Below are 19091 nucleotides of genomic sequence, written 5' to 3'. Positions count from 1 at the left end.
TTGGCAATTTTCCAATCTTCTGGGACTTTTTCCAGAATCCAAGGATTCTTGGAAGATTACTACCAGTGCATCCACTATTTGTGTAGCTACTTCCTTTAATATTCTAGGATGCAACCCATCAAGTTCAGGAGACTTATTGGCTTTTAGTGCCATTAGTTTCCCTAGTACCTTTTCTCTAGTGATAGTTATTGTATTTGTTTTCTCCCCCACTTTTGCTCCTTGATTACTTAGTATTTTTGGAATGTTATTAGTGTCCTCTATTGTGAAGACTGATGCAAAATATTTGTTCAACTCCTCTGCCATTTCCTGGTTCCCCATTATTATTTCCCCAGCCTCGTTCTCTAAGGGGCCTATGTTCACTTTGGCCTCTCTCTCTTCCTTTTTATATATTGAAAGAAGCTCTTAGTGTTTATTTTTATATTACTTGCTAGTTTACCCTCAAAGTTTATTTTCTCCCACTTTACTAATTTTTTGGTCATCTTTTGTTGGTTTTTAAAGCTTTCCCAATCCTCTGGCTTACCACTAATCTTTGCCACCTTGTATGTTTTTTCTTTCAATTTGATACTATCCTTAACTTCCTTGGTTAACCATGGATTGTTTATCCCATCCCATCCCAATCTCCATCCTCACTTGGATATACCTTCGTTATGAGTCTAGAACTATTTTCTTAAACATGTCATTGTTAACAACTGTCTTTTCTGTTAAACTCCTTTCCCAGTCCACCCCAGCCAACTCTGCCCTCATTCCTTTGTAATTACCCTTATTTAAGTTTAGCACAATTGTTTCTGACCCAAGTTTCCCACTCTCAAACTGCTAAATTCTACCTTGCTATGGTCACTGTTTTCTAAGGGATCTTTACCCTGAGATCATTTATTAAACCTGTCTAATTACACATGACGAGATCCAAAATAGCCTGATCCCTGGTTGGATTCACAATATATTGTTGCACAAACTGTCCCAAATACACTCTATGAATTCTTGCTGGTGGCTACCTCTGCCAATTTAATTTTCCCAATCTACCTGATTAAAGTCATTCATGATTAATGTACTGCCTTTTTTTACATGCCCTCATTATCTCCTGATTTATTCTCTGTCCTACAGTATAACTACTGCTAGGGGGCCTATAGACTACTCCCACCAGTGTCTTATTTGCCTTATTATTTCTTACCTCCACCCATATGGATTTTATATCTTCTGATCAAAGCTACCCCACCACCCTTTCCTTCCTGCCTGTCCTTTCGAAAAGTCACATACCCCTGAATATTTAGTTCCCAGCTTTGATCTGCACAATGGCTGTAAAATCATACCCATTAACCTCTTTGTGTATCAATAATTAATTTATTTTATTCTAAGAGTGCATTTAAGTGAAGAGCCACTAATTTTGTCTTTTGACTTTTTTTTAACCCCCTTTGACTCTACTTGCTGCTTTTTTAAATCTTTGAACATTCTGTCCCATCCTGTCACACTCTGGGGATCAATGCCTAAAAAACTACCCTGCAATGCTTGTTCTTTATTAGCCTATGCATCCCCTCTCCAGAACCCTCCCCACACCCTAGTTAGTTTAAAGCCCTCCCTACAGCCCTAGTTATTCGATTTGTCAGGACACTGATCCCAGCACGATTCAAGTGAAGCCCGTCCCACCGGAACAACTCCCTTCTACCCCAGTATTGGTGCCAGGGACCCATGAACTGAAACCCATTCCTCCCACAACAATCTCTGAGCCACGCATTCCAATCCTTGACTTTATTTACCCTATGCCAGTTTGCCCGCGGCTCAGTTAATAATCCCGAGATTATTGTCCTGGAGATTCTGCTTTTTAATTTAGCTCCTAACTGTTCAAATTCTTTCAGCAGACCCTCCTTTCTAGTCCTATTAATGTCTTTGGTACCAACGTGGACAACAACAACTGGATCCCTCCCCTCCCACTCCAAGTTCCTCTCCAGCCCTGAGGAGATGTCCTTAACCCTGGCACCGGGCAGGCAACACAGCCTTTGGGACTCACGTTCACAGCTGCAGAGAACAGTATCTATTCCCCCTAATTATACTGTCCCCTACCAATACCACGTTCCTATTTCTTCCCCACAATTGAATGGCCACTGCACCATGGTGCCGTGGTCAGTTCGTTCATCCTCCCTTCAGTCCTCGCTTTTGTCCACACAGCTTGCAAGAACCTCATAACTGTTGGACAGTTGCAGGGGCCGAGGGTCCTTGAATGCTACTCCCTTGGCCCCCATACCTGCTTCACCTGCAGTCACACCTCCTGTCCCTGATCACAGACCAAATTTGAATTATCTAATCTGAGGGGTGTGACCACCTCGTAGAGCAAAGTGTTCAGGTAACTTTCCTCCTCCCTGATACAGCACAGTGTCTGCAGCTCAGACTCTAGCTCCTCAACTCGAATCCAGAGTTCTTCAAGCTGCGAACACTTACTACAGATGTGTTCGCTCTGGATCACCTTGGTGTCCAGCAGTTCCCACATGCTGCAGCAGCAACACATCACTCGTCCTGCCATCGCTATCTTATTTTATTTAATTACTTAATTAATTACTCTAGCATCCCTGCTCTTCACACTTGAAGAATCCCCTGCTCTTAATACTTTATAGTAATCTTTTTACATGCTGTATCAATCTTATACTGAAGTTATTTTTAAGAAAAAAAAGACTTTCCCCATATCCCATCTGCCTCCTTCCCCACTTCCACCTAGGTTCAATGATTGCCAATTCTGTAGTCCTGCTTGACATAAATAGTACAATTTGCTCTGACTCCTTAGGCAATGCCTTACAGCTAGTCTATACACTAGGTCAACTGGTGCATAAAATCTTGTATGCAGCAGATATTTTGTGTGGGTGCTATCGCTTACCACCTTGTTATTACTTCAGATATTACAGTTTGGAACATGATCTGACTCACCACTAGCAGTTTAAACATGCAATTGGTTTCATAAGTGATCTTGTGTACAAACTGGACCTACATCATTTTCAACTGCGAGAGTAAAGCAGAAGGATAATAGGAGAGGAGAGATTCAAATGGTTATGGTCATAATTTGTGGTAGTAGGGTCTAGTACGTACAGGGTTAATGTGGGACTGAGTACAATAACGCACACACAATGATGTAAGAAGGCACTTGAGCCAGAGTCAGTTTAGGGGTGGATAGATATGTGTAATGACCCAGGGTGGGGTCAGCTCCATACTTGTACCCTCTACTGTAAATATGTATATAGTTATGAGTTGTTAATAAAGACTTGCTGTTAATATACTCATGATTATGAAGCCTACTTCACGGTGTCCAAAGCAGGATACTTCAGAAATGTTTTTGTACTCATTTAGAAGCGGTCTAATCTCAAGTCGTTCAATGAGGCTGCCGTTTCTGGACCAAACTTGAAATATTATTATCAAGCAAGTGCTGTGGGTGGATTTAGTGCCCCAACCCCTCCAGCACCACCGCCCCCACCCACCTTGCAGGCAAGTTCTGAAGTGGAGAGTGGCCATTTGATTGGGTGTGGTGGGGACCCTTTTGCCTCCCCAGTTCTCTCTCTCCACCCACCCACCCCCCTCCCACCCCACCACAGCCCCCCACCCCCAATTAAGTTTGCGGCGGGAAGCTTTCGGTTGGCCTTCTTGCCCAGATGCCAATCGAGGGCCTTAAGTGAGAAATTAATGCCCACTTATGGGCATCAGGCTGCTGCTGCTGGTATTAAACCACTAGTGGGCAGGGGCTCGCCTATTGTGTTTGCTTGTGGCCTAGTTGGGTGTGGGGAGGGTGGGAGGAAGAGGGGTTGGGTCTCTTGTTCAAAGACCTCAGTGCTTGACCGAGGGACCAGGTATCAGGAAGGGGAGTGCTCACTGACAGCCACCCCCTGCCTTTGCCTCTGTCATCCTCCCCATGACCCCACCCCTTTCTCCAGGGATCCACGATGAAACCTGGTGAAAACCCAAGTGTGGTGACACTGTCAGTAAGGGGAGCTACCAGCCCCTGATTGGCTGGCAGCTCACGAGGGGCCAGATTTCCACCCTATTGGGGGAGGTTCTGCAATTAGATGTTCCCTGAGAAGTTGAGAACCCAGGCGGCAGGTTCCTGCTGCCATTAGGGAGTTACTTCCCTCTGGGTTCCTGAGGATAGTGTCAGCAGGGGTGCCGTCAGTTCTGGTGGCAGTTGTCAGACTTGCCGCTGCCGCCCTCACTAAATTCTGCCCTGTGCATTCTTCATTGAATTGTAACAAGTGTTGGGCAGAGGTTGCTCCAAAAGCTTTTAATTTTTCTTTGGTTGGCCTACAAAATAATGCAGCCAGTTGCTTGCCTGCTCCTGCTTCCTCCCACCCATCACCAGGCCTGCTTTGCTAGCTATTGCATCTGCTAGCTGATTTCTCACAACCAATGAGTTGCAGTTGGACACCTGCAGGTTGCCAGCATTATGCTACTGAGGCCCGGGCTTATTCTCATGCTGACACAAACTGACTCTGCACCTGTATGGGGCATTAATTGAAAATTGCCTCTTTGTTTCCTTAATTTATTGATTATTATAAACTATTTTATGATTCCATACATTTAACTCCTTTTGCATTTTAATGTTATAACACTTCACAAAAAATGATCTAATGATGTCTCGTGACAGAAAATTTGGTTATTTTGAAAACCAACCTGCCAGACATCCTTGGCTTTTCCAGCCCACACCCACTGTAATTAGGCGGGAATGTGGCGAATGGACTGGAGTGCAGGCTGGAACCCAGGTATACTATTATATTGGAAATTCACATGACCACCTCCTCACAGAGGCCTGGCAGAGCGCTGGAGGCCAGTATGCCCAATGAGAGGAGGTGTAGCAGCACAACCCGGACAAAAATCTCCAACATTGACAGATAAGGAGCAAAACCTGAATGGTGTGGCCACCCTTATGAGCAATCAAATGTGGTGGCTTCCCAGAGCAAATATTCATTCATTATTTTCTTTAACTGCTTAGAGATTTACGTGGAAATGAGCTCCAATGTGACTGTAAAACAAAATGGATGACCACTTGGTTGAAGACCATAAATGCCACTGTGACTGATGTTTTCTGCGCTGGTCCACCAGAACAAGAGGGAAAGAAATTAACAGATTTGACAGCTTCTGACTTTGACTGCATGTCTACAGGTACGTTGTCTTCCACATTATTTACAAGCAAATTGAAATTAGAAATGTATTATTATTAGTTATTTTCATCACAATGGCCAACGGACTTAGCAAATATTCATAAAAACTGTGATAATAAAAATAATAAGCAGAAAACTTGGCCTCCAAATTCACAGTTTTATCCATTGTTTTCCATTGATCCAATCCTTCACTCTCCAACCAATAAAACCTAAATATGTAAATAAAGCAAACAACATAGAGAATACGAATGTAGATTATTTTCTGGATGCGTTTTGTTGCATGTGCCTTGATTCTGAACCTTAACTCTAGTTAAACATAACTTTTGGACCACCAATAAATTGTTCAATGGGTAAAACACCCCATTTAGCTTTGAGCTCTGAGATAGCTGATCCAAGCTGGTCTGCAGTAGAAGTTCTATAATTGGCCTCAGTGCTCCTGAACTGGTGAAGGATGGTTGGAGGCAGTTGAGGGTAAAGGTAATCAAAGTTCCTACTCCTGGTTACTATCCAGTGATTCCTGCCAGGAAGTGCATGTGAATAGATGTTGGAAAAGAGCTATGTATGGCTTAATGCTTCCCCTTAAAGTCATTTAGCCTTACATGGTCGTACATGAGTAAATATCACTAAGGCGAGGAACTGTTTCACTGCATGATTCGATGGCTACAAGGGAAAAACAGGAAGTATTAGAAATGGAGGTGAGTTAGTATCAAAAAGAGAGAGACTAGTTGCATAAGAATACGGACAATGTGAGGGTTGTAAGAGTCAATTAGGGACCAAGACAGAGATCTATTATTTGATGCAGAAGACATGGCTGAGGTACTAAATGACTACTCTGCATTGGTGTTTACCAAGAAAGAGGAATTTGCCAAAGCCATGATAAACAAGGAGGTTGCTGGGATACTGGATGCAATAAAAATAGATAAAGAAGATGTATGAGGAAAGCTGGCAGTATTTAAAGTAGATGATTTACAAGGCCATGATGGGATGAGGAAAGGAAGGACAGAAATAGTGGAAGCACTGGGCAATAATTTTCCAAGCCTCCTTAGGTAGTCGGATGGTGTCAAAGGTCTGGAGGATAGCAAATGTAAAACCTTTGTTCAAAAAGGGGAGATGGATAATTCTGTAATGACAAGCCAGATAGTTTGATGTCAGTAGTGGCGAAGCTTTTAGAAACAATAATCTGGGGGAAAATTAACAGCCACTTGGACAAGTATAGATGAATTAAGGAGAGTAGCATGAGATTTGTTCAGGCCATATGTTCAACTAACTTGTTTTATTCTTTTGTGAGGTAACAGAGATGGTGGACTTGGCCAGTGTAGCTCATGTTATGTATGTGGACTTTCAAAAGGTGTTTGATAAATGACCACATATATGACTTGTTAGCAAGATTGAAGTTCTTGGTATAAAAGGGACCGTAGCAGCATGGGATACAAAATTAGCTTGGGGATAGAAAACAGTGAGCTATGCTGAATGACTGTTTTTCAAACTGGAGTAAGGTATACAGTGAGATCCCCAAGGCTCAGTACTAGGACTACTGCTGTTTTTGATAATACACTAATGACTTCCATTTGGGCACAATTTCAAAATTTGCAGATGACAGGACACTTGGAAGTATAGTAAATGCCGAGGAAGAAAGACTTCAAGAAGACATAGACATGTTGATGGGATGGGGGACACCTGGCAATTTCATCTGAAAAGTCTGATGTATTATGCTTTGGTAGGAAAAATGAAATCAGACAATATGTGCTAAATGTCAAAAACCAAAATATTGCAGAAGCTAAGATGCTGAAATAAAAGCAGAAAATGCTGAAATACTCAGTGGATGTTTTGCAAAAAGATCATTGACCTGAAACATTGGGGCTGATTTTATCATAGGCTTTGGAACCCTAAGGACCAAAACAAAATTGGACCAATTAGGGGTTAATATCACTGGACTAGTAGCCAAGATGTCCAGATTAATACATGGGTTCAAATCCCACCAAGGCACTTGGTGGAATTTAAATTCAATTAATTACTTTAATTCATTAAAGGAAAGAAATCGGGAATGTAAAGCTAGTCTCAGTAATGGCGCCATGAAACTATTGTCGATTGTGGGGGGAGGGAGGGGGGTGAGTTTGGGAGGGGGGAATGAAGGTGTCAGGGGGGAGTTTGTGAGGGGGTGAGGGGGTAACGGGGGAGAAGATGGCAACAGGGGAGGTAGGTGTCAGGGAAGGAGCGCAGAGAGAGGAGGGAGTCCAGGGAGAGGAAGAAGCAAGGGGGGTAAAGTAAGGGAGTAAGGTCGGAAGAAGAAGAGAGGGTGTCCGAGAGAGCCAGGAAAGGGGAAGGAATAAGGCTGGAGGAAGAAGTGAGGCTGAAGGAAGGATTTCTTTTTATTCATTCATGGGATGTGGGTGTTGCTGGTCAGGCCAGTATTTATTACCCATCCCTAAGAGCATTTAAGAGTCAATTGCTGTGGTGTGGAGTCACATGTTGGCCAGACCAGGTAAGGATAGCAGATTTCCTTCCCTAAAGGATATTAATGAATCAGTTGGGTTTTTACAACAATAGTTTCACGGTCATCATGATTTTTTTTAATATTGAAATCAAATTCCACCATCTGCCTTGGCAGGATTCAAACCTGTGTCCGCAGAGCAATACCCTGGGTCTCTGGGTTACTAGTCCAGCGACAGTATCACTCTGCCATCACCTTCCTGCTAAGGGTGGTGGAAGAAGTAAGGGTGTCTGAAGGAGTCAGGAAGGGGGAGGGACTAAGCAGGGGGAGGGAGTCTGTCAGGGGGGTTGGGGGGAGGTTCTGTGGAAGGAAGGGGTCTGGAGGTGGGGAGGGGTTCCGGGGGGGAAGGGTCCAGAGGGGAGAAGGAATCCAGAGGGAGGAAGGAGTTCCGGGGGGGAGGGGGCAGAAGGGGTCTGGAAGGAGGGGGGATGTCCAGGCGAATGTGCAAGGGAGGGGCCTATGTCTGGCTCCTGGGGAGACAACTGAGTGTGGACATGGTATGGAGAAAGGGTGAGTTGACTGAGGACAGAGTGAGGCACTAGGGTGGGAGGGTGAGAGTTCGACGGTAGCAATAGCAGGAATGGCGAGGGTGGTTGGTGGGGGACTCAGCGGTAGACACGGACCCTGGAGGGTGGGAAGGAGGTGGTCGGGGAGGTGGAATTTTTGGGAAGGAAGGGAACGCACATGTTGACTTAGACATCCCTGAAGGAAAAGGGTTGTGGCTGGTAGGTAATAGTGAGCGAGATCAGATGCTGCATGGGAGTGTGATCATTGGGTGGGTGGAGATGCAGGTCAGCTCAGATGGAGAACTGAAAGCACACCCTAGCAGGCAGCATTCAAAATGCTCAGGGCATTGAGGTGAGTATGATACGTGAAGGATCCGCATGTCTGGGACAATGCTTGCACGAGGCTCTGACAGGCTCTGCCACACACACAAACACAAACACACACACTCCTCCCTCCAGAATCACTCGTTGGCCAGCTGTGGTGACAGAGGATGAGGTTGAGGGACTCACAGGCAAAGGGGACTCGGAAGGAGAGGACAGCCTCTGAGATTACTGAGTGGATGACCAAGGGGTGCCCAGCTGCCACTCCTCCTCCCTTCAGGTGCCCAGCCTGACTCCTTGAGGGGAAGGAGCGCATGGAGGGATGTTGAAGTGCCCCATTTCCCCTTCGCGTTGACACTGCAGGGACTCACCCACAGTTCCTTCAATGGAGTGCAGGTCTGCACACATCTCCGCTTTCTTCTGGACCAGGGTCTCCATGGCATCTGTAGGCCAGGTGTGCAGTACAGTTCTGCTTCACCATGACACCCAAAAGGACAAGACCCTTTGCGCCACGGTTCAGCGAGGCCTCTCTGGGGATTCTTCTCCAGGCCATCCAGGTAAGGTCCTATTCCTTGGGATGGAAGGTGGAGGTCAGTGCCTGTGGCCAACATAAAAGGACCGCACTGCAGTACAGGAAAAGAATGAATGATCTGATGAGCTCCGACAGGGTAAGTGAAACTTGTTACTCCAAACTCTCACTCTAATAAGAGCTTCAGGCAGTCTAAGGGTTAGAGTCCACAGGGATGTCACAGTCGACTAGCAGATGGAATGTCAGCACTCATTTGTCTGCTGGCCACATTATGCTCACCATCTCATGTAAGATCCTGCATAAATGGCATCTTAATCCCTTACTGGGGAGGGCTCAGCATACACAGCAGGAATGCATACTTCTGAAATGCCCTTTCACCCATAGTGCACGGGCAATCCATCTGTCTTTATCCAAGACAAGATTTCCCACAACAGAAGGGAGAGAGTGAAGACCAGAGTTGGGACTCTGGGGCTGGTGACATTCTCTGCCCACAAGGAGCAGGCGGCAGAGCTGGCTGGAGGGGACAGAGATCATTCCTGCGTGGAAGGCGAGATTCACCTCCTGCAACAAGCCAGTGAGGGTCTGAGCAGTGAACATGTGGATTATGACTGTGAGGGACCTATAAATGTTAGAGCTTGCCTTGTCAATCATTAATTCCCTCTTCTCCCTATTCCACATCTCTCCCAATTTCCAAGGCAATGCCATATGTAGAGTTGGCAGGCTTCCGACAAATGCATGGTCATGAGTGTTTGTAAATAAGGGTCCTGCTGAGCCACCCTCTATGAAGACAATGCTGTCATAACTTGCAAGTTTGGATGCATGTTGTTGAGTGACTGTAACTGCGTTCTGATGTCTGAAGGCATCTTGAGGTTCAGTAGCAAGATGAGGCCTCTGCATTATTCATGCATGAGAACTGGCATTTGGAGAGATGCTGCTATCTGGATACTGCTCCCTCTTGAGATGGTCAAACACTAACCATTGGCACCACAGCACTTAAACCTAATGGATTCTTGCCTGAAAATGCAACATTAATAAAGGAGCCAAGCTCATTCACTGTGCATGAGACCCTCGAGTCCAGCTCTCAGCTGAATCATGATCTCCATGGTTTGAGCAGGAAACTAAGAGGGTGTCCCTTCAATTGGCAGAAAGTTGTTGTGCTGAAGTCCCCCCACATGCCCAGACCCCTCCCTGAGTGATTATTTCTAGCTTGTTTTTTGAACTGCATCATTCCCAAATATCGGAAATGGTGCTGTTGACTTTCATCCGTGAGACCAGCTTCCAAACTCTCACTATCACCTACCAAGTTCCTCCCATCCTTCTCTATACTCAACGCCTTCTAATCCCCATTCCTTCTCTCACTATCTGGCTTCCCCCATTACCCTTGACCCCATCATTTTCCATGTGGGTATTCCTGTTCTCCCCTGAACCCTTTAATGATGTTGTCCCATGCCCTTTGTTGACCTGACCCCTCCCCTTTTTGAGGCCACCCTGTACACTTACATTCAGACACCCCCCTCATGAGACCATCTAATACCCCACCGCCCGCCCCTTGACTTTTCGGCTACCAACTTGCAGGCTACAGATGCCTGGCCTGAACATTACGTGTTGTCTGCCTCACGACACCATGACTTGAACCCCTAGTACGAATTCCTCTGGTGACTGACCACACCCTGCACACCACACTATACACGATCACGTAGAAGGAGTTCAGCACAGCAATTTTTTTGCCAATTGAAGGGGCATTTTCTAAATTTTCTACTCAAACCATGGCTCAACTGAGGGCTGGACTCAGGGATCTCATGCACAATGAGCAAGCTTGGCTGCTTTACTAATGGTGTACATTCAGGTGAGAATCCATTAAGTTTAGGTGCTGTTGTGCATATGGCCTTAATGGCATTTGATCCTTAGAGTCATGTCAGAATGGATGTAGGATTAAACAATCAAGGGCTATGTCTGCTGCGCAGAGGCAGCATGAATCCTACAAGTCTCCATGTTCCCAATGTACTGGTCATGGCATTCAAAGACCAGAGAGGCCTTCCCCGCCCAAGACCGGGACCAAGACATGCGTGCCATCCAAAGTGCTCTAAAATGGCGCCCACAATGCCAGGACAGTCTCTTGAAATGTGCTGACAGTGTGGCCTCAGCCCCAGGACAGTCTGTTCAATATGCCCCCAACGGCATGATCTTAGCCCCAGGACAGTCTCTGACTCTTCCTTAGACAGCCTTATAACTCTTGCCCCAGGACATTCTTTCATGACTGTACTTTGATCCTTGACCACCCCCTAGTCCTGCCTCTGTCTCACCCCTCCACTCTCATTTTCCCTCCAGCTAGTCCTGCTTCTGTCTCCCCATCTCCTCTCGCGTCCAACACTGTCCTCGAGTCCTGATTCCAACTCCCCCTTCCCCTCTCATGTTCCAAACTGCCCCCACCAGTCCTGCCTCTGTCTCACACCATACCCTGACACCCGCGCCCCCCCCCCCCCCCCCACCACTCCCCCAGCCCCAACCATTGGTCTTACCTACCGTGCCCAGCCTTGGTGCAGCTTGTGATACTGGCACCTGATATCTTGCAGCAAAGCTCTTAAAGGACGGTGAAAGCAGCATCTACTGACCTCCAAGTGCTTGATGAACTGAAGCTCGCCAGGTACGTGCCACTTATATACGGCTGTGAAGCAGGCCATTCTAATTATTCACTGGTGGGACACTTAAATTGGAGGGGGAAGGCAATTCCAGTGAGCTGGTCTTTTAATGAGCATTCAAGAGGTACAAATAAATGCAAATATGGTTTCCGACACACATCAGCGGGAACTCAATCTGCCTTTCACCTGCCATCAAAGTCAGGAGAACAAAATTCCAAACTAATTTCCTGCCAATGAGAAACTGACATTATCCAACATGCCAAATTTAGTGCCCCTGCTGGTGGGAACAGAAGATTCCACCCAGAGCTGCTAGACTGCACCTGCAACAATTGCTGAGGGAACCAACAAGGTGAAAAGCCTACTTTACCTTGTCCTCACCAATCTACCTGCTGTAGATGCATCTGTCTGTGACAAGATTAGTAGGAGTGACCACTGCACAGTCCTTAAAGAGACAAAGTCCTGTCTTCACATTGAGGATACCCTCCATCATGTTGTGTGGCACCACCACTGTGCTAAATGGTATAGATTTCGAATAGATCCATCAACTCAAAACTGGGCATCCAAGAAGCACTGTGAGCCATCAGCAGCTGCAGTATTGTTTTCAACAACAATCTATCACTCCATGGCCTGGCATATCCTCCACTCTACCATTACCATCAAGCTGGGGGATCAACCCTGCTTCAGTGAAAAGTGCAGGAGCAACACCAGGCATACCTAAAAGTGAGGTGTCAACCTGATGAAGCTATAACACAGGATTACTTGCATGCCAAACAGCATAAGCAGCAATGGATAGACAGGGCTAAGCAATCCCACAACCAACGGATCGGACCTAAGCTCTACAGTCCTGCCACAACCAGCCATGAATGGTGGCAGACAATTGGACAACTCACTGGATATCCACAAATATCCCAAATATAATCATGAGGGTGCCCAGCACATCAGTGCAGAAGACAAGGCTGAAGCATTTGCAGCCATCTTCAGCCAGAAATGCCGAGTGGGGGATGATCCACCTCGGTCTCTCCTGAAGTTCCCAGCATCACAGATGCCAATTCAGTTCACTCCACATGATATCAAGAAACAGCTGAAGGCACTGGATATGGCAAAGGCTATGGACATGACAACATCCCAGCAATAGTACTGAAGACGTGCTCCAGAACTAGCCACACCCCTAGCCAAGCTGTTCCAGTACAGCTACAAAACTTACATCTACTGGGCAATGTGGGAAACTGCCCAGGAAAGTCCTGTCCAAAAACTGTAGGACAAATCCAATCCAGCCAATCATTGCCTCATCAGTCTCCCCTCAATCACGAGCAAAGTGATGGATGGTGCCATCGACAGTGCTATTAAGCAACATTTATTCAGCAATAACCTGCTCTCTGATGCTCATTTTGGGTTCTGCCAGGGCCACTCAGCTCTTGATCTCACTACAGTCTTGGTTCAAACATGGGCAAAAGAGCTAAGATCAAGTAGGAGATAAGAATGATTGACTTTGACATCAAGGCAGCAATTGACTGAGTGTGGCAAAAACTGAAGTCAATGGGAATCGGGGGAAATCTCTCCAGTGGCTGTAGTCATACCTACTTAGAGGAAGATGATTGTGGTTGCGGGAGGCCAATCATCTCCGTTCAGTCCCAGGACATTTCTGTAGGAGTTCCCTAGGGTAGTACTCTAGGCCCAACCATCTTCAGCTGCTTCAGCAGTGACCTTCCCTCCATTATGAAGTTAGAAGTGGAAATGTTTGCTGATGATGGTGACATCATACTCCTTTCTTTTGTCTTCCAGGTTTGGCCTACATGTGACAAGAGAAGACAAATAAGAGAATAAGATTTAACCGTGACACAATCATCATAGTCAGTCTTTTCATAGTTCAGTCATTGATGAAGTCAGCAGATGTGTGTCAGAGATATTTGTTATTTTGTCACCAGCAATCTGTGAGTTCCTTGGCTCTCCATCTACAACTGAGAGGAAAATAGATTCACCATTCACCTCCAGGGCTTCCCCCTCAGAAACTGTGTTGGACTATTTGCATACAATAAGGGTTGTTAAACAACCATGAGGATGATTCCTCAGAGGACCTCATTCCTTCTGAGGGTGCATTGTCATAAAACATAGAGCCTTGCATTTCAGTGGATCCACTTAGACAGTTAGTTGAGTTTTCATCTAGTGATTCTCACCCCACAAGTGAACAAGAGCAGACACTGATGGCAGGGACAGCTGTGGCTGGTCTCCATCAGGGCTGCTTTTCTCTCCAAGTTTTACTTAAATGGACACAGAGGCAGAACCTTGGGCACTGCCATTGAGGAGAATGCTAGAGGCGCATCAGCAACTTAGCTAGGTACTGGCAGACATGCCACACACTCTCCACAATAGCAGAGAAAATGGAGGAGTTCCCCACTTGATAGCTAGTGGATTAGTGGCACAAGGAATTGTGAGAATGCCATGGAGACACTGGCTTGCTCCATGCCAAGCCACAAGTCTCAAATGAGCACTTCTTCACCTACTGTCCTCTCTGCTGTGCAACGTCGCAAAGGATGCAACACACCACTATTATTTTGGAAACCTTTGCTGCCGAGTACTGAAGGGTAATTCCTTACCTATCTAGCCACCTGAAAAGCATCTTCAACATTTCAATGGCTGGACATAGTGGTGATGTGGTCCTTATTGTTGTGCTGTTGCACCTCATTGGTGGGGTTTCTCACTGATGTGCTGAGTCAAGGAGTCTGCTTCCTTGTGGTGATCCAATTGCAAGTATGTGTATTAAATGGTATCCTGTTACTGAGGGAATCCAGCCAGTGAGGTAAATGCGAGTGCCCACTCATTCTGGCTAATGTCTTCACAGGGAAAGTTTTCATAATTGGCAGCCCAGGCAAATGTTACCTATCTTATGCATTTATGTGCAGAGGGTTGTGAGATCCTTGAGATGTCTCTGATACCATCCTGGAAGAAACCAAAAGCAAAAATATTGATGGTGGTAATGACCTTCACAGCCACTGGTAACGTGTGTCCATCAGGTCAGGGAAGCTATAGACATAGAAACAGGAGTAGGTCATTTGGTTCTTCAAGCCTGCTCTGCAATTCAATATGATCATGGCTGATCCTCTGACTCAACGCCATACTCCTGCTGTCTCCCCATATCCCTTGATGTCTTTAGAGTCCAGAAGTCTATCTATTTCCTTCTTAAGTATATTCAGTGACTTGGCCTCCACAGCCTTCTGTGGTAGAGAATTCCACAGGTTCAACACCTGCTGAGTGAAGAAGTTTCTCCTCATCTCAGTCCTAAATGGCTTACCCCGTTATCCTGAGATTGTGACCCCTTGTTCTAGATCTCCCAGCCAGAGGAAACATCATCCCTGCATCCAGCGTAATTTGGGCCCCAACTGTTTCCCTACACAATTGTAACTGATCCTGCACTGTGTAATTGGCCTGCCAGTGTGAAATGGTGGTCTTGGTCTGATCGCAAGTGGCAATCCGATTCGCTACCGCTCCTGCTTGCCTCTGCTGAGCCAGCCTGACAACCAGAAAATCCTGGCCATAATTTCCCTTTCATATATCCATGTTGACTTTGTCCAATTGACATTTTCTAAGTGCCCTGTTATCACATCCTTTATAATAGACTCTTAACATTTTCTCTACTAATGATTTTAGTCTAACCGGTCTGTAATTCCCTGTTTTTTCCCTCCCTTTTTAAAATAGTGGGTTATATTTCCTACCCTCCAATCTGCAGGGACTGATCTAGAACCTACAGAATTTTGGAAGATGGCAACCACGCATCCGCTATTTCCATGGCCACTTCCTTTAGTACCCTGGGATGTAGATTATCAGGCTCTGGGGATTAGTCAGTTTTCAGTCACAATTTCTCCAATGCTTTTTTCAGTAACACTAATTTCCTTCAATTTCTCCTTCTTACTAGACCCTTGATTCCTTGGCATTTCTGGGAAGTTACTTTTGTCTTCTTCTGTGAAGACAACTAAAGTAGTTGTTTAATTAATCTGCCATTTCCTGGTTCTCTATTATAAATTCTCCTGTTTCGGACTGTAAGGGACCTACATTTGTCTTCACCAATTTTTTTCTTCTTACATTCTTATGGAAGCTTTTACAGTCTGCTTTTATGTTCTTTGCAAGTTTACTCTCATACTCTATTTTCCCCCTCTTAATCAATCTCTTGGTCCTTCTTTGCTGAATTTTATACTGCTCCCAATCCTCAGGCTTGCTATTTTTTTTAAGCAACTTTATATGACTCCTCTTTGGATCTAATACTACCCTTAATTTCTTTTGTTAACACTTTTCCTGTTGTGTTTTTGTGCCAGAAAGGAATATATTACTGTTGCAACGCATACATTTGTTCCTTAAATATTAGCCATTGCCAATCCACTCTTTTAACGCAGTTGCCCAATCTGTCTTAGCCAACTCATGCCTCATAACCTTGTAGTTTCCTTTGTTTAGATTTAGGACTCCAGTTTAGGATTGGACCACTTCACTTTCCACGGTAAGAAAGAATTCTATCATGTTATGGTCACTGTTCCCTAAAAAATCCCACACAACAAGATTATTATTAACCCCTTCTCATTGCACAAAACCATATCTAGGATAGCCTGTTCCCTAGTTTGTTCCTTGATGTACTGGTCTAAAAAGCCATCTCATGCACTCTCCAGGAATTCATCTGCCACAGTATTATTGCTAATTTGGTTTGCAGTCCAAATATTGATTAAAGTCATCTATGATTACTGCATCACCCATGTTACATGTATCACTAATTTCCTGTTTAATACCATCCCATACCTTACCACTACTGTTTGGAGGCCTATAGACAACTCCTACTAATGTTTTCCACCCCTTGTTGCATCTTAGCTCCACCCAGACTGATTCTACATCTAAATTTTCTAAACTAATATCCTCTCTCACTATTGCACTGATTTCATCCTTAACTAACAACACCACCCCACTTCCTATTCCTTTTTGTCTGTCCTTCCTAAATATCGAGCACCCTTAGATATTTAGTTGCCAGCCTTGGTCACCCTGTAGTCATGTCTCTCTGATCACAATCATATTGTACCCATTTACATCTATTTGCACTGTTAATTCATCCACCTTATTGCGATTGCTCTGTGCATTCAGATATGGTGCCTTTAGACTTGTCTTTTTACACTTTTTTTGTACTCTGGCCCTATTTGCTGCTAGTCCCGTTCCACTTCCACCCACTTTTGCTTTTTACTTATCTGTTTTTCATTTCTATCTTTGTGTCACTCTCTTGTGTCTCTCCATTCAGGTTCCCATCCCCCTGCCACTCTAGTTTAAACCCTACCCCACAGTACTGGCGAATATCCCTGTGAGGATATTGGTCACAGTTCTGCTGGGGTGCATTCTGTCCAGCTTGTACAGGTCCTATCTTCTCCAGAATCAGTCCTAATGTCTCAGGAATCTAAATCCCTCCCTCCTACACCATCTCTTCAGCCACATTTTCACCTGGTTTATTCTCTTATCCCTGATCTCACTAGCACGTGGCACTGGGTGTAATCCTGTGATTACTACCTTTTGAGATCCTGCTTTTTAATTTATTTCCTAGCTCCTTATATTCTGCTCGGTGGACCTCATCCCTCTTTTTACCAAGCCGTTGGTACTGATATGGACCACGACCTCTGACTGTTCACCCTCCCCCTTCAGAGTGTCTTGCATCTGTTTAGTAACATCCTTGATCCTGGCACCAGGGAGGCAACATACCATCCTGGTGTCAGGTCTGTGGCCATAGTTCCCCTTATGATAGTATCCCCTATCACTATTGCTCTCCCACACTTTTCTCTCACCTCCCCACCCCCCCCCCCCCACCCCCCACCCCACCGTGCAGATCCAAAACGGAAAATCTGTTGGAGAAGGAGATGGACCCAAGGGATTCCTGCACTGCCTGCCTAGTGCCTTTACTCTGTCTGGAGGTCACCCATAACCTTTCTGCTTGTGCACTGTTTACCTATGGTGTGACCACCTCACTGTGTATGCTCCCCATGAAGATCTCAGCCCTGCGGATGCTCCACAGTGACTACAGCTGCTGCTTCAGATCCAAAACACAGATTTCAAGTAGCTGCAGCTGGAGACACTTCCTGCACATATGGTCACCATGGATACTGGAAGTGTCCCTCACTTCGCACATTGCACAGGAGGAACACTCCCTGTGATTGAGCTGTCCTTTCATGACTTACACTTAAATTACTCCCTTTACTTTTACTTCCTCTAGTTTAGAGAATATTAAGGATAGCAGAAGCCCTATTTACCAATGTCGCTGTTCTTCTTTCTGAGGAAAGATAGAAAATGAAAGGATCACCTCCTTCCTCCTTCAGTGAACTCTCTCACTAACCAAACTCCACTGAAGCACTCAAATGCAACCCAAGGCAGCACTATAGTTGGCCTGCTTTTATGTTCCCTGAACCTATCTTCTGAAAACCTGTTTAAGCTAATTATCCAATTAACTAGCTACAAACAGAGCCTAAGTGAGCCCTGTCTTAAAGCTGGACTAAAACTTACTTTCTCCCAGCCCAAAGAACAACTTTTAACTAATTGTCTAATTAAAGAAAGACTAAACTGTAGATAGAAATTGACCCTTAAATTAAATTAACCCTTAAAACTCCCTCACTCACCAAACTCCAACTGAAGCACTCAAATGCAGCCCAAGACAGCACTCAGTGCCACCATCTGCCTTGCCAACTTCAGTATGCAGAAGCACTACGTTTCTGAGAGGTCACGAAAGCTGAGCCTGTGTCTGCAAACCTTGTGATGTGGTCAGTCCCTTCTTCTATCTTGGTCCCTTTCCTATGCACTTCCCTTTTGTGCTCTTGCTGATCTCACCACAGCACATTGTCACTGCCACAGGTAGGTGATAGTCTTCCTTTTCTGATGCGCTATCAAACATATCATGTGCTCCAGATTCACTCAGTTCTGTTGAAGGGTCATGAGGACTCGAAACGTCAACTCTTTTCTTCTCCGCCGATGCTGCCAGACCTGCTGAGTTTTTCCAGGTAGTTCTGTTTTTGTTTTGGATTTCCAGCATCCGCAGTTTTTTGTTTTTATATCATATGCTCCTTCTATTGCGATCTTGCCAATTTGAAAGCCTCCAAAGTTGAGAAAAATCTATATCCTCATAAGAACTCTTTGTCAAATGTTTGCAAGAGGGAACTGAGTCACCACCTTTAATAAATGAGCTTTTGTTCAGATGGCGCAAGGACAAGCTTAAATACCCATCTGAATCATGTTTAAATCTCGCCCCCATTTCACTGATCAGTTTCTTGAGCCCAGGGAAGCCAGGGCTGGAGGCAATGAATTTAAACCTAAATAAAATTTAAAGTTTAAAAGCACCTCATTAATATCTCCTAAGAATGTTAGTTCAACCAATAAACTATATGCTCACTTCCTCTACTTAAAGCTTTGACTTCAACATGAAGGTTACTTGCAGAGATCCAAACATGTCGCTCTTAAACCTGGAAATGGGCATGT

At 45.1% G+C, this 19091-nt stretch overlaps 1 protein-coding gene across 1 annotated transcript in view; it reads left to right on the top strand.

The window, feature by feature from the left end:
- Positions 1-19091, top strand: part of lgi2a (leucine-rich repeat LGI family, member 2a) — an 87966-nt gene that overhangs the window by 55427 nt on the left and 13448 nt on the right. Inside the window, exon 6 of the mRNA XM_041182672.1 lies at positions 4958-5127. Within this exon, the coding sequence (XP_041038606.1) occupies positions 4958-5127 (170 nt within the window). The remainder of the gene's footprint in view (positions 1-4957; positions 5128-19091) is intronic.

This window comes from Carcharodon carcharias, chromosome 1 (genome assembly GCF_017639515.1).
Source record: "Carcharodon carcharias isolate sCarCar2 chromosome 1, sCarCar2.pri, whole genome shotgun sequence".
NCBI lineage: Eukaryota > Metazoa > Chordata > Chondrichthyes > Lamniformes > Lamnidae > Carcharodon > Carcharodon carcharias.
This window is presented reverse-complemented; position numbering and strand designations above follow the sequence as displayed.